The sequence below is a fragment of the Heptranchias perlo genome, chromosome 25 (genome assembly GCF_035084215.1).
Source record: "Heptranchias perlo isolate sHepPer1 chromosome 25, sHepPer1.hap1, whole genome shotgun sequence".
Classification (NCBI taxonomy): Eukaryota; Metazoa; Chordata; class Chondrichthyes; order Hexanchiformes; family Hexanchidae; genus Heptranchias; species Heptranchias perlo.
The window spans coordinates 41797120-41813327 of NC_090349.1; the positions used below are offsets into that span (position 1 = coordinate 41797120).

The 16208-nt window shown below is 42.8% G+C and overlaps 1 protein-coding gene across 4 annotated transcripts in view; it reads left to right on the forward strand.

Moving 5' to 3' along the window:
- Positions 1–16208, forward strand: part of tango2 (transport and golgi organization 2 homolog (Drosophila)) — a 110039-nt gene that overhangs the window by 85068 nt on the left and 8763 nt on the right. For all 4 annotated transcript variants that reach the window (XM_068006123.1, XM_068006126.1, XM_068006125.1 and 1 more), the window contains 2 exons: positions 1434–1553; positions 6194–6308. In XM_068006123.1, coding sequence (XP_067862224.1) covers positions 1434–1553; positions 6194–6308 — 235 coding nt within the window. The remainder of the gene's footprint in view (positions 1–1433; positions 1554–6193; positions 6309–16208) is intronic.

Here is a 16208-nt window from a genome sequence, read left to right on the forward strand (position 1 = left end):
GAGAGGGGGGTGAAATTCCTCTTTTAGCAGGAATATGTCTGGTTTTCTCAAATTGCCATCTCACAAATGAAATTGCATTTTTATAAATTTCACATTACAAAGCTGCACATTACACAAATATAAGTACAGCAGAGTTAGGAACAAAAGTAGGCTATTCAGCTCCTCGAGCCTGTTGCGCTATTCAATTGGATCATCGCTGATCTATACCTCAAATCCATTTACCTGCCTTTGCTCCATATCCCTTGATACCCTTACCAAACAAAAAAATCTATCCATCTCAGTCTTGGAAATTTCAATTGGCCCCCAGCATCCATAGTCTTTTGGGGGAGAGAGTTCCAGATTGCCACTACCCTTTGTGTGAACAAATGCTTCCTGATTCACTCATAGAAACATAGAAAATAGGAGCAGGAGTATGCCGTTCGACTCTTCGAGCCTGCTCCGCCATTCAATATGATCATGGCTGATCCTCTATCTCAATACCATGTTCCCGCTCTCTCCCCATACCCCTTGATGCCTTTTGTGTCCAGAAATTTATTTAGCTCCTTCTTAAATATTTTCAGTGACGTGGCCTCCACAGCCTTCTGTGGTAGAGAATTCCACAGGTTCACCACCCTCTGAGTGAAGAAATTTCTCCTCATCTCAGTCCTCAATGTCCTACCCTGTATCCTGAGACTGTGACCCCTCGTTCTCGACCCCAGGGGAAACATCCTCCCTGCATCCGGTCTGTCTAGCTCTGTCAGAATTTTATATCCTAAATGGCCTAGCTCTAATTTCATACAGGCCATTCTGCCCATCTGTCTGATCTTTCTGGGGAAAACTATGATTCTCCCATCACAACATCTAACAGCTGCATGAATGATTCCAGAGTTTTTGCCTCCAGTACCCTAACCAGAAGTTCATCCCAGATAACAATCAGTCTTTGGGTGAAGTAGTGCTTCCTAATCTGTCCTGTTCTTGCTTTTTACCTGATTGTACCTGTGTCCCCTTGTCCTGCAGTTGTGGTTTAATTTGTAGACGTGCTCCAGATTAACCTTTTCTATTCCATTTAGTATCTTAATTTCCTGAGATTTTGTTAGTGTCCATTAATTACGGAGAAAAAAACCCGGAGATTCTGTCACTCCACCCGGACTCACGGAGCATTCCCTCTGACACCCAAGTAATGAATTCACCAAGAGAGAATTATTGACTTCAGAATTCAAAATAGTTACTTGCATCCACAAAGAAATTATTGTAAACAATAAGTTCTAGTTCCTCTGCCTCTTTCCCCCTGCCCCCCCCCCCACCAACATGATGAGGTTCTGATTTATTTAAGATATTGTTCAGTAAGTGGTTCACAATGATCGGTAGGTTCCTAAATAAATGATGTGGATTATGTAGTGAAACAGCACATATGCAAACCTCTGTATTGCTTCTGTTCCATGTGTCACCTATAGGACTGGATATGGAAAAAGGCAAAGAAGGCGGAACATGGTTGGGCATGAGCAAGAAAGGCAAGTTTGCCGCCCTGACCAATTATCTTCAACCCACAGTCAACTTGAACGCATTAGGCAGAGGTAAGGAGGACTATCAACTGTAAGTTTCTTATTATAGAAGCAACAAACACCTATTGCTTTACTTAATGATCCTATTGTTAATTTTTAGTGCATCATTCTAATTTCATTACGATGGAATGGAACAAATGTGCCTGTGTTATTGCTACTGCAGGCCAACATCTGTATTCCTCTGACAGTATGGTTTTATATTCTGTGATACTTGAGTAGTTAATGAACACCTCAGCAGGTGTAAAGTGCAAAGTATGAATGAGGAACCATGTGAAGCCAACATGTTTTCAGCAGTAGATTTTGAGGCCAATTTACCTGTGGATTGTGTCAGCTTTTTTTCCCTGGGTGTAAACCACAGGAAACGGGGGCAGACACCTTGAACCTCAGGTCCCCACCTTCTTTACGTTGCTCCGGGTGTTTAGTGAGGGCAGGATCGGGCTCAGTTTTATGTCCACATTATTGCGTATCCTGCTAACACTCATTGTTTAACTCACACATGAAGAGTGGGGCTTGGGACAGGCACTGGAGTGTGTTGGTGCTCGTGCAAATGTACCTGAGCAAGAGTCAGCACCTGCAGGAAATAAGACAAAAGGGGAGAAGAAATTAGGGTGGAAAAAAGCATCAAAAGATTTTAAAGAGCTCTGTATCCCTTTATTTGACATTGTTACTCTTGATATTGTTAATCCAGTCCCCACCACTTATACCACCCACGTTTAAATAAGGCAGTCGTTTAAATTGGGCAAATAACGCAAATGAAGATTGACCCTCTGGTCCACCCACCCTGTCCCAAAGAATTATGTTACCTTGTGCATCACAATATATACACTCTCCACCCAACCCAAAACCACGTGATCTCCTGGGAGAGGCAAAAAAACAGATTAAAAACTCAGGCCAATTTGGGGGAAAAAAATCTGGGAAATTCCCCTCCGACCCCCCCCCCCAACTCCATAGGCAATCATAACGAGTCCAGGAGATCACTCTGGCCCTGATAATGCTATGCAATACCTACTTAAAAATATCAGAAATAGGAGCAGGGGTTGGCCGTACAGCCCCTCAAATCTGCTCCACCATTCAATAAGATCATGGCTGACCTTCTACCTCAACTCCACTTTCCCGCCCAATCCCCATATTCCTTGATTCCCTTAATGTCCAAATATCCATCGATCTCAGTCTTGAATATACTCAACGACTGAGCATCCAGAGCCCTCTGGGATAGAAAATTCCAAAGATTCACAACCCTCTGAGTGAAGAAATTTTTCTTCATCTCAGTCCTAAATGGCCAACTCCTTATCTTGAGACTACGGCCCTTAGTTCTAGACTCTCCAGCCAGGGGAAACAACCTCTCAGCATCTACCCCGTCAAGCCCTCTAAGAATTTTATATGTTTCAACGAGATCACCTCTCATTCTTCTAAACTCCAGAGAATATCGGCCCAATCTACTCAATCTCTCCTCATAGGACAACCCTCTCATCCCAGGAATCAATCTAGTGAACCTTTGTTGCACCCCCTCTAAGGCAAGTACATCCTTTCTTATCTAAGGAGACCAAAACTGTACACAGTACTCCAGGTGTGGTCTCACCAGAGCCCTGTATAATTGCAGCAAGACCGCCTTACTCTTATACTCCAACCCCCTTGCAATAAAGGCTAACATACCATTTTCCTTCCTAATTGCTTGCTGTACCTGCATGTTAACTTTCTGTGATTAATGTACAAGGACACCCAAATCACTCTGACTACCAACATTTCTTTTCTCTCACCTTTTAAAAAATATTCTGCTTTTCTGTTCTTGCTACCAAAGTGGATAATTTCACATTTCCCCACATCATACTCGATATGCCACCTTCTGCCCACTCACTTAACTTGTCTATATCCCTCTGCAGCCTTTTGTACGAGGTGATCTCCGCCCCAGCCAGAAACGATATCCACTCTTGCTTGAAGGAATTCAGAGAATCGGTGTCCACCGCACGAGCCGGTAGCCTGTTCCACTATTGTCTGGAAAAGGAACCACCTCCTGTCATCTAACCGAGACCTGGCCTTATACAACTTAAAATTCTAAAGCACAAGAAACAGGTCAGTCTCCAGGTGGCAGTGAACACTAAAAATAGAAGCACTGGCAGTGTAGCAGGTGCATACTCTATTTGTAATTCTAAAACAAAAATCATAATTATATATTTTTATTTGGCAAAAATTGCCCTCAATTTGTGAGGGGAATCAAAGGAGCAGCTTTAATTGCAAACTGCCACCAATAGATAAACACTCGACTTAGAATTATTTAAATTGGAAAGTAGCAAAAGTGAACCTGGTCCTCCCTAACCTGTTTAATTGGAACAAACTATCTACTGGATCACAATCTATTCCCTTCATCATCTTAAATTCATCCCTAAGTCTACACTTCTCTAAAGTGTAGAGTCCCAGCTCTTTTAGCCTATCTTGATAACTAAGATGCTGAATAATTGGATATTAATCTAGTCACCCTTCTCTGAACCCTTTCCAAAGCCTCAGTCTTACCCACCATGTGAGGAGATCAAAACTGGACAGAGTATTCAATAAACTATTATCACTTAATGTCAATTACAAAGTCACCGTTTACAGCCTGTTAAGCGCACCGGCTATTTCGGGCAAAAACAGGTGTTCAGTAAGTAGTTTGCACCTCGTTGAGGTGCAGTTACCTTGTATACTTAATCATCTCTACGTGGTATCGGCCAATACTCAAGACGTTTGAAGAAATTGCTAACACAATGATTGACAAATGCGTGAAAAGGGGCCGCTTTCAAGCTTCAGTTAGATTTTTTAATTAGTTGCCAATAGAAGGTTTCACATGCTAAGGTGCTAACCGAAAACCAGGTTCACTTTAGCTACTTTCCAATTTAAATAATTCTAAGTCGAGTGTTTATCTATTGGTGGCAGTTTGCAATTAAAGCTGCTCCTTCGATTCCCCTCACAAATTGAGGGCAATTTTTGCCAACCCAAATCTGCCAAATAAAAATATATAATTATGATTTTTGTTTTAGAATTACAAATAGAGTATGCACCTGCTACCCTGCCAGTGCTTCTATTTTTAGTGTTCACTGCCACCTGGAGACTGACCTGTTTCTTGTGCTTTATGCAGCACAGAGACAGAGGCTGTTGCACCGTCATCTCGTCTGTCATTCCAGTTGCCTGTAAGATGAGATAGGATGAGGCAGGACCAGCTGCGTTAGGGAATCGTTCCACTAATAAATTATTTTTAAAAGCTGTCTTCCTGCGGTTACATTAAATTTACATTTAAAAAGGTTCTTTTAAAATTTGAATTTAATTGAAGAAGACTATGAATTAAAGATGTATTTGATTCTTTGTATTTCTGAGATAATTCTTATACAATATTTAGCATTGGAACCTTACAAAAAAAATGTAGTACTCAGCCGTACAGACCAGAACATAGGAAAAGAAGCAGGCCATTCAGCCCCCTGAGTCTGTTCCATCATTTAATTAGATCATGGCTGATCTGTGCCTCAATTCCATTTACCCTTCTTTGCTCCACATCCCTTGATACTCTTACCCAACAAGATTCTATCGATCTCAGCATCCACAATTTTTTGGGGAGCGAATTCCAGATTTCCATGATTCTTCATGAAAAAAAGTGCACCCTGATTTCACTCCAAAATGGCCTAGCTCTGCATAAGAAATAGGAGCAGGAATGAAAGATTTTCCAGTGCCTGTAGGACCATACCCCAGCAAGAGAACTGTGCCATATGGATCAGGAAGGTCCTAAGCTTGATCCCTGATCTAAGTTGAATTTGTTGATTACAGCCAGTGTGGCAGTTGGAGTGATACAGTTGGTCTCCATATCTCTGGCAGTTGGGGTGATGCATTGATCTTAGCATCTCTGGGTTAGGAAGGTGGAAATTTGCCCTGGTTTGCACTCTTGATTGCTATCCAGTGACTCCTGCATGCATACTTCAAGATCATGCCCTTATGAATTAATAACCTGTCATCACTCACTGACCAACCATGCTGACGCAGCTGTCCAGCAAGGCTCCACTCTGGGAATGTAGCCTTGCCAAATTTGCCCCAATGAGAGTTATCAAGCTCATCAACTGTGGGGGCGTCACAGCCAGGTTCAATCCTGCCCTCACCCACTGCCTTCTGGCGTTACGCATTTCTTAGTAAGAGTTAGGAGAACATCGGAGAGAAGAATTTAGCGAATGAGAATATTTTGGAAATGAACTGTGCTCCTTTCTGTTGCTGAACCTTGTGCAGTAGATTAGGTGAAATAAGAACAGAAGAAATAGGAGCAGGAGTTGTCCATTCGGCCCTTCGAGTCTGCTCCACCATTCAATAAGGTGGCTGATCTTCGACCTCAGCTCCACTTTCCCGCCCGAACCCCATATCCCTTGATTCCCTTAGAATCTAAAAATCTATCGATCTCAGCCTTGAATATACTCACTGACTGAGCATCCTCAGCCCTATGGGGTAGAGAATTATAGAATCCAAGAATATTTATATAATCTTGTAAAAATGTATTCCAAGACTATCAGTTTTATCATTTTGATGCAGAAATGATTCTGCAATCCTGAAGGCGGTTTGTGTATTCTGGATAAAGTGCTACATGCTGTGCCTGTCATTGTGAGATTTTATATAACTCTCTGTATTTTTTTACATTATTACTCAAGGTCATCTAGTGGCAAATTTCCTGACTGAAGAGGAGGACAGTTTGACTTATTTAAAGAAAATTTCTTCACAGGGACATCTGTATAATGGATTTAATTTGATAACTGCAGACTTTAAGTAAGTTCACCAGTAACACACGTAAAGCAATGCTGGCTTTGAGTACGATTCAGATAAACACAGATATGTGCTCGGTGTTTTTGATTGTTCAGCCCCTCTAGCCTCACCACTGCTGTAAATCTGCACGGGGGCCTTGTCTGTCTTCTAAAGACATAGCAAGGGACGGGATACAGGTGGGAGGCCCCTTACCAACAGCCATTCGAGGCAGTAAACAACCTTTAATCACACATCTGGTTTGCAGATTCGACTGTCAGCTTTCTAAGAATAAACCTTTAATCATAATATAGGTATCTGACCACCTGATCCTCACAAGCATTCCATTCAATGAGCACCATTTTTTTCCTACTTGTATTCCTTTAGTCACTAGACGCTTGTCATGTCTATCAATTATATATTAAAAAGGGTGAGCTGGCTCAGGATTCCAAAGGTACTGTAAGACTCTGGTGGGAGTTGTCTACAGACCTCCTGATAGTTGTGATGTAATAGGGGGGATGTATAAATACGGAGAACAGTGAAGCATGCAGCAGAAATAATGTCGTTATAATGGGAGATTTTAATTTTCACACAGACAGGGAGAAGCAGAACAGCTCAAGTTGTAAAGGCAGTGGATTTCTAGAATGTATTCGAAACCATGTCCTGTGCCCTTCTACACCCTGCCTTCTGTCCCGTCTCTGCTCCTATTCCCCTTTCCCACCCCTTCCCCTCCCCTACTCTGCTCTCTCCTGAACCCCCACCCTTCCTCTTCCCCAGCCTTCATCCGACCCTCCCAATCCTTCCCCCTCTTCTAGGCCTTTCCGAGCCTCCTCCCCTTACCTCTCCTCCCCTCCCTCTTCTCTTCCCTCCTCCCCTCCCTCTTCTCTTCCCTCCTCCCCTCCCTCTTCTCTTCCCTCCTCCCCTCCCTCTTCTCTTCCCTCCTCCCCTCCCTCTTCTCTTCCCTCCTCCCCTCCCTCTTCTCTTCCCTCCTCCCCTCCCTCTTCTCTTCCCTCCTCCCCTCCCTCTTCTCTTCCCTCCTCCCCTCCCTCTTCTCTTCCCTCCTCCCCTCCCTCTTCTCTTCCCTCCTCCCCTCCCTCTTCTCTTCCCTCCTCCCCTCCCTCTTCTCTTCCCTCCTCCCCTCCCTCTTCTCTTCCCTCCTCCCCTCCCTCTTCTCTTCTGTCTCCTCTCCCTAATTCTGCCCCTTAACCCTGAAATGACAACACCCTTCGTCTTGACTTCCCATGTGCAATATCATGGCAGATTGACTACATACAATGAGTGGTTGCAACATTCTAATGGTATTACGCCTGCAGGCGATGCTGAGAGGATCACATTATGGCCCATATTTTGCTGCCAAAATAACCGTGAGGCTAATGGCGCTCAGTGTTATTTGTGCGGAAATGGTATAACTTCAGGCAAGGAGCAGATGCACGGTTAAACTCTAATATCCAAAAGTTGCTATCCAAGATGCGCCACTCTGCCGTTAGCTTCGCGAAAACAGCATCTCTCCATCTGCCTCACTATTCAAATGCATTGAATGGCGTGAAGTTCCTGTATTTGCACAATAGATACAAACTAAACTCACCACAGAAAGTTAAGTCTTGTCCATTCCAGTCTAAGTACCCTTTTAACGACATGATAAGTATTAATTACTGCCAATCAACCTCTTTGGCATTGAAAATTAACTATTGCAAGTGTGGAGTCTTATTCCTTCAGGTTTTAATTGTTGGAGATTTTAAAAATGTAAAATTTTAAATTAAACTTTTGTTTTACTTTTATGTCTCTTTTTTTCTCTCTCTTAATCCAATCTTTCTTTCCCTCTTGATTTCTCTTTCTGTACCTGATTTGACACTGAATTCACCCACTCAAATTTACACTTCCTTCTCAGTCCTTGTGCTGTTTATTTCACAATCCTCCAATCTGATTGGTTAAGGAGATACCCTGTTCACTCAGGTCCCAGATGCCCTCTTTCCCTTGATGCGACGTTATCAGCTCGCACTTTCAGCAACTTACCACGCAAAAAATTTTAAAACTTCAACGGGCAAGGACAAGTCTCATTAACGGGAGACGCTGTTAGATGCCTTGCTGCAGCAAAATCTGGGCCTGTGTGACACATTAAGAATAATAAAACACACACCAACCAACCTGTGATTTTATGCTCACCTCAGGAGTGCCCTCTTTCAGGAACTCCTCCATTGTGTTTGAAGCTCTCTTCATAACCACCCTCGATAGTGCCTCACACATGAACATTCACTGTAGAGTCATGCTGGGCAACATGCAACAAGAATCCTGAGACTCCATCTGTTGCTATCAAATTTAAACTGCCTCAGTTCCATTAGCAAACTTTCATTCGGACCCACCCAACCCCACCCAGCTGTGATGATTTTCCTGCAGCAGTCCTCCTGAGATAATTTTCTGATACTTGGTCACCCCCAATTTCCCTTCTGCTCTCCCTCTCCATCCCGTTTCTCCTTCCCCCCCCCCCCTCCCCTTCTCTTGCCTTTTGCTCCCTTTGTCTTCCTACCCTCTCCTTGTTTGTCCCTCTCCCGCTCTCTCCTCCCCCTCTCTCGTCCCTTTTCCCTCCTCCTCTTTCCCCCCTTCTCCTCCTCTCACCCTCATTCTGACACTTAGGTGCTTTTTCATCAGTTTTTTTTTGACGTATCAGTTCAGAGGCTGTACCTTCAGATCTGCTGATCCCACCAGTCCCTACTCTGTCACGGAAAGTGATGGCTATGGAAGTGAGCTTATTGCCTTTCTTCGCTGCCTGATGCCCTGTCTCTGGGAAACTAGGTCAGACTCCAGTGACAGGCAACATGCACTCAGTCAGTATGGATCTGAAATAATGGCCATGATGGAGTAGCAGGAAAGGTTGTTTACTTTTAATTAACTTTTCAATACTAAGAATTGGAAAACAAGACATGCAGATCTCTTGGTTTGGTAGCTCATTGACTATTAGCAATTCTACCATTAACAAATCCAACCTGTGTGAAATGCTTATCCTTCATTAGCTGAATGTAGAAATCTTGGTATTTTCCCTTTTTAAACTGGGGACGTTAATAATGAAACCCCATTTAAAAATCAGATTCCACCCCTCCCCCCACTTCCCTGGCCCAGTGAGTCGATCCAATAAGTTATTGAGCCAGCAGACCAGGAAAGCCCCAAGATCGATCCTTCGGCAGTGCTGAGCTTGCTGATCTTCACCAGGGAGGCAGTCTGAACGTTACAGTTGCTCTCCGCCCTTGGGTTAGAGAGGAGAAAATCAGGCAGGTTCCTGCCCGATCTGGACTCGTGCTGGATGAGGACTTATGAATGGGCTGTGATGTTTCCCATGGTCAAATATCCTGCTAATGATGCCAGTGTTCACATTTGAATAATGGCCCTGTGGGTAAGGTGCTGGAGGACACGCAGTGCTCGAGGAGTCAGAACAGGAGGTAATAGGAGAAAATTGGCAACAAAGAAGTCAGTTACAGAGAATTATGGTTTAACTTGAGCATCCTTTTTATTTTTATTTCTCAGTCATTCTCTTGAAATTCTTCAAACAGTGAACTTTGGCTGATTAAGAAAGACATTGGGAGTAACTGAGTTTCACATTGTTGGTGCTCTGAATGAATCAGTATAGGAAAATCAGGGTACTTCAGTTATCTTGTGTTAATTCAGCTCTCTCACCCTGTCAGACTCAATGGGGCATATTTTCCTGTTCCTGCACCACTGGCAACTGGCTCACCTGCCGCAGTGAATATAGGAAAATTGGATGTGATCCCTTACAGGCATGCACTGTTTCCTGCTCGATTTTTCTTGTAGGAGGAACAAGAAAATCTGCCCCACCACCTGTTTCTTGAGCCAGCCTTCCCCAATAAAGTCATCACTTAGTACTTTGCTTGTGGCTTGGTGAAGGTCTGTGTGCAGAATATTCTAATTACTGAGCTTCTGCAGCCACTGGTGACCCTCTATGACCTTTTCTGCTTGTGTCTGCACCCAAATCCTGTTTCATTCACCCATCACTCCTGACCTTGCCAATGTCCATTGGCCCCATTTCCCCAATGTACTGAAATGAAAATTCTGCAACCCCTCCACAGCCTTGTTCCACTTTACCTCTGCAACCTCTTCCAGTCCTACGTCCCAGCTGTAGCCTTTGGTTCTCTGACTACGGCCTCTTGTGCTTCTGTAACCACCCCCGTCATCTATTCCACAGGCAGTGGGCACAGCTTTGTCTCAGCCTTTTCTGGAACTTTCTCTCTAAACCTTCTACCTTGCTACATCTCTTCCACCTTCAAAAGTCTCCTGAAAACCTATGGTGCTTTTGATTGTATGATCACAGAAATTACAGCACAGAAGGAGAACATTAGACCCACTTGAGACTCTGCTTGTGCTAGCTCTTCAACTGGATTGCTAATCTGGTAACGTAACCACTACACAACCATACCCCTTAGTTCAATGTTTATGTAACTTATGCACTTCCAATTGGTCCTCCCTAACATATCTAGCATGAAACTCTGCTGCCCGTATCCTAACTCGCACCAAGCCCCATTCACCCATCACCCCTGAGCTCACTGACCTACATTGGCTCCCAGTCCAGCAACTCCTCACATTTAAAATTCTCATCCTTGTATTCAAATCCCTCCATGGCCTCGCCCCATCCGATCTCTGTGACTTCATCCAGCCCTACAACCCTCTGAGAACTCTGCGCTTCTCCAATTCTGGCCTCTTGCGCATCCCCAATTTCCTTCACTCCACCATAGGCAGCCGTGCCATCAGCTGTTCAGGCCCTAAGCTCTGGAATTCCCTTCCTAAACCTCTCCATCTGTCCATTGCTCTCTCCTCCTTTAAGATGTTGCTTAAAACCTACCTCTTTGACAAAGCTTTTGGTTACCTGTCCTAATGTTTCCTTAGGTGGCTCAGTGTCAAATTTTGTCTGATAATCGCTCCTGTGAAGCACCTTGTGACAATTTACTACGGTAAAGGCGCTATATAAATGCAAGTTGTTGTTATTGAATCAAATAATCATGATCAACTTGAGGATGATCTGTACTATTAGAATCTATCAAATAGGAGTCAACATGGATTCAGAAGGGGGATATCCTGCCTGACCAACCTCCTTGATTTCTTCGAGGAAGTGACAATCCAAGTGGACTGTGGCAATCCTTTTGATATGGTATAACGCAAATTTCAAAAGGCTATCAATTAAACTCAAAGCTGTGGGTATTCAGGAAAAGAAACAATGAGTGCTTATTGGAGAAATTATGTCGGGGCGGTGGGGGGGGAAGTACTGAGTGGGGTGTCTCCGGGCTCAATACTGGACCACAACTGTTCCTAATTTACATAAACACAACTTGGATTCAGAAGCTCAATGTAAAGTGGTCAAATTTGCAGATGATACCAAACTGGGAGGCTCAGTGGAATTCAACGAGACAGCTCAGAAATTAGAGAATGAGTTGGACAAGATAATAAGTGGGAAGAAAAATGGTAGATGAAATCTCATGCAGACAAACATAAAGTTCTATATACAGAGGAAGAAAAATAGATGACATGCATACCATATGAATGAAGTATTGAATAGAATGGGCCTGTACTCTTGAGTTTAGAAGAATGAGAGGTGATCTCATTGAAACATTTAAGATTCTGAGGGGACTTGACAGGATAGATGCTGAGAGGTTGTTTCCCCTGGCTGGAGAGTCTGGAACTAGGGGGCATTGTCGCAGGATAACTGGTCGGCCATTTAAGACTGAGATGAGGAGGAATTTCTTCACTGAGGTTGTGAATCTTTGGAATTCTCCACCCCAAAGGGCTGTGGATGCTGAGTCATTGAATATATTCAAGGCGGAGATAGATAGATTTTTGGACTCTAAGGGAATCAAAGGATATGGAGATCGGGCAGGAAAGTGGAGTTGAGGTCTAAGATCAGCCATGATCTTATTGAATGGCGGAGCAGTCTCATGGGGCCATATGGCCTGCTCCTGCTCCTATTTCTTATGTTCTTACGGTGTTGAAATAGCTAAGAATGAAGCTGAAAGAGGTCTGGAAATTTCAGTGTACTAAATGCTAAACACGTCCAACCAATGGAGAGCAGCAATCAACAAATCCAATAGAATGTTGAATTACCTAGCCAAAACAGTAGAGTATAAGTCGGAGGAAGAAGTAATGATCAAACTCAATAGTGCTCTGGTCAGACCACACCTTGAATACGGTGTCCAGTTTTGGTTGCTAAAAAACATTCAAAAAGAACCCACATCCCAGCAAATATTCTATGATTCATGATTTCCTTCGAACATGTTGCAGCCTTGAAGCCATTCTCAGGTCTTCAATTATCCTTTTTATTACAAAGACTTTTGAAGCTTTGGAGAGCAATTCTGATGGAAAGGAAACAAAATGTTATTTTAAAAAATGCAGGTACAGGTATTGAATAAGTAACAGAGCTGCATTTGATTTGAGGAATAATGAATTGGAGCAGAGTGATAAGTCCTCAATGCTGCAGAAGAGTGTAGCCATTATTAGGAGGAATGTGTAAAGAATAAGATGCAGATGTGCTGAATTTTTAACTAATTTTCTGAATGCTTAAAAAAACGTTTTCCACTTGTGTGTAAGCCCTTAAGGGAACTTGCTCCAGTAAGTTTCCTAGGGACTTTATTCCTGACTTTAATATGCTGGCGTTTCAAAGCAGCTGTCATGTATTTAGTGCACTTTCATTTTCAGTGTTACATATTAAAGCAGAGAAACCCACTAGTTTAACTTGCATTTAAAATAAATGGTTACTGCTCCAGTACCCAATGTGCATATATGTACCATATGAAAGCTCAGTCAATGCACCCCACCCTGGGGACGGGTAACTCTAGCTGCCAAAACAAGGAAACTAATGGAAATTGCTCTGAGGTAACTTTATTGCAGTTGAAAATGGAAATAGCACCGCCATGTCAAAATTTGGTTGAACAGCACTTCAATTAAGGGCCCTCCATAATTATTATGTTTCTCACAAGAACACAAAGAGAGTACTCTTTTACTCACCACCACAGCCTTCCCCAAAGTGCACTCTTGTGAAAATGATGGCAATTAAGGATGAGCCCTCATAATTCTCGTTGAATACATAAATTTAATTCTGATTTGATGTTTTGCAGAAATGGCCCAGACTGGCAGCCCTTCACGACATATATACCAATGGGCTAGACATCTATTTTAAAGCTCAATTATATTAATGGGGAAGGAAAGTCGTGGGGAGTGCTTTTGATTAAGAGTACTTCCCCTTTCTATATAAGGAAATAGCCATCTTAACAGAATTTCCTTTGCCATTTTAAAAAAAAATCAATTTTATCACTGCCACGACGGCCCTCAAGTAGGGTCTCTCCCTGTTAGACAGCCCTGGTACGGTTAATCATGGGGCGTGTAATGCAGATATCCCAGCCTGTAGTGTGGATTTGCAGCAGCTCCAGAGTGGACCTGGTCTGTTTGAAGTTGTGGATCCTGTTTGCAGTGGAGCCTCTCTGGGACATACAAAGCATTCCGTGTATTTGATATCACTGGAGGGATCCAGTAGAAAGGGAGCCCGTCCTTGAGAGTCTCCATGATGGTGATAAAATTGACATTTTAAAAAGAATGTCAAAGAAATTTCTGGTGAGACAGTTGTTTTCTTCTACAAAAATAGGTGGTACTTTTGAACCAAAAGGAGCCCCCCCACCCCCCCCCCCAATCCACCTTTTCCTTTACGTAAAGACAGTACAGTACCAATGATTTGGAAAAGTTGATTTTTTTCTTGCCTGGTTTAAGGTCTCTCTGCCCATCTCCCATTCCCCATTTAGTTTCAGTGTTGGGTTGTTAACAGTCATAATGAAGTATGCAAGGGTGAACCAAGTTGACCTACCTCTTGATTCTCCTCTCTTCCCCCAACCCCCGCCCTCTGACAGACTAGCTAAGGTAGGGAATTCATCATATGGGGAACTGCAGGCACTCAACCCGCACATCACTCACTGCTCCATAGGATGTTCCAAAATTCAGCTCGTAGATTGTAAAAGTTGCTGGAATTTTCCAGGCGGTGCCATGGAGAAGCAGAACGTCTGTTCTTTCTTGCTCGCGATCCCCCACACATCAAATCTGTGTGCCATGAGCTGAGTGGAGGCTGGGCACTATAAGGATGGAGAATCACCTCACGTATCTTTGAACAATTGGCTGAATGACGTGTGGATTCCAAGAATGAGGGAGGGGCCAACTTTAGAGAAAGAGTGAAACTAAAGTAGAAACATACTATATATGGGAGGAGATAAAATCAACACAAATATCTTTAAAACCGCTGCCATGTGGAACCCTTAATTTTTTTTTCAAAGGCATCTTAAGGGCTCATATATTTAGCTTCATATTTTGGGACAACATAATTGTATGTTTGAATGCTTTTAAATGGCTGTTACAGACTTTTAATGATTTCTAGTAGGATTTGTCTTATTTATTTAGGAACAGCTCTGAAACCCCACAGTGATATTTTGACAGAGACAAGTTACTGCAAAGAAAGATAACATAAACTTGCATACCGATCAGGGAGAGAGGTTCCTGCACAGTCAAACAAAGGTCCAATTCAGCTGAGGCCCCCATTGATTTTTGTCCAACAAATAACTTCCACTTAACAGGTTGTATCTAAGCAGCTGAAGTAAATTTAGAGATGGGAGCTCCTGGCACTGACTGCCAACTGCACGGGTTTGGACGGTCGTTCTTCTGTAACTTGGAGTTCAGTTCAAGGAGAACTGACAGGAAAGTTGATCATCCAAGAGTATTTGCATCAAAGGCAGTGAGTGTCAGTGAGGGTGCTCCAACATGCCAGAGTTTAACATGCTGTGCTTCACTCATTACAGAGAAGCATGTACCTTTTTAGAAAGAGTTTTGATTTTCTTTTTAATTTTCCCCTGTCCTGCAATGCAAAGCTGTACATGTCTTGATGTAAACCGGCACACATTGTTGTGCCAGGCCCAAATCATTGCAGTAGTTCAGCTGTTTCTACAAAGCAGCTAACACTTACTGGAGTATAAACTGAGCACTGCTATACTGTAACAATGTCACCTGAGCACGTCAGCATTTTAGATTTGTGATTCCTTGTGTTTCAATTCATAGGAACATAGGAACAGGAGTAGGCCATTCAGCCCCTCGTGCCTGCTCCGCCATTTGATAAGATCATGGCTGATCTGTGATCTAACTCCATATACCTGCCTTTGGCCCATATCCCTTAATACCTTTGGTTGCCAAAAAGCTATCGATCTCAGATTTAAATTTAGCAATTGAGCTAGTATCAATTGCCGTTTGTGGAAGAGAGTTCCAAACTTCTACCACCCTTTGTGTGTAGAAATGTTTTCTAATCTCGCTCCTGAAAGGTTTGGCTCTAATTTTTAGACTGTGCCCCCTACTCCTAAAATCCCCAACCAGCGGAAATAGTTTCTCTCTATCCACCCTATCTGTTCCCCTTAATATCTTATAAACTTTGATCAGATCAATTCAAGACCATTATAAAAAAAAATACAATATCTGAGTTTAACAGTTAAGTTTTAGTTCAGTGATAACTAAGGCAGGTAATGGGCTCTTAATGCCACTCCTTGATTTACCCACTGGCAGATAGGTTTAAGCAAGAAATAAAGCGCAAGATGCAATGTGGGAAGGTTTCTCCTGCCAATTCTCCTTCCTTCCCTCTCTTATAATCTGGCCAAACGCTCAATGGCAAGTCTGAATATGAATGAATGCTGATTACTACTTCACCAATATTTCACCTTGATTGTCCTTGTTGTGACTCCTAACGCTTTACCATTATAGCTACTTGAGTTGTAGTTGAATGAAAAGCATTTTTTAGGACGTGTATTATTTTTGCTATTTTAACTATTGATGCTAGAAACAAAAGATAAATGCATGATAAGTGAGCACTCTATATTTAACACAAAGGGTTTTTAAAAAATGCCCAAATAAAAT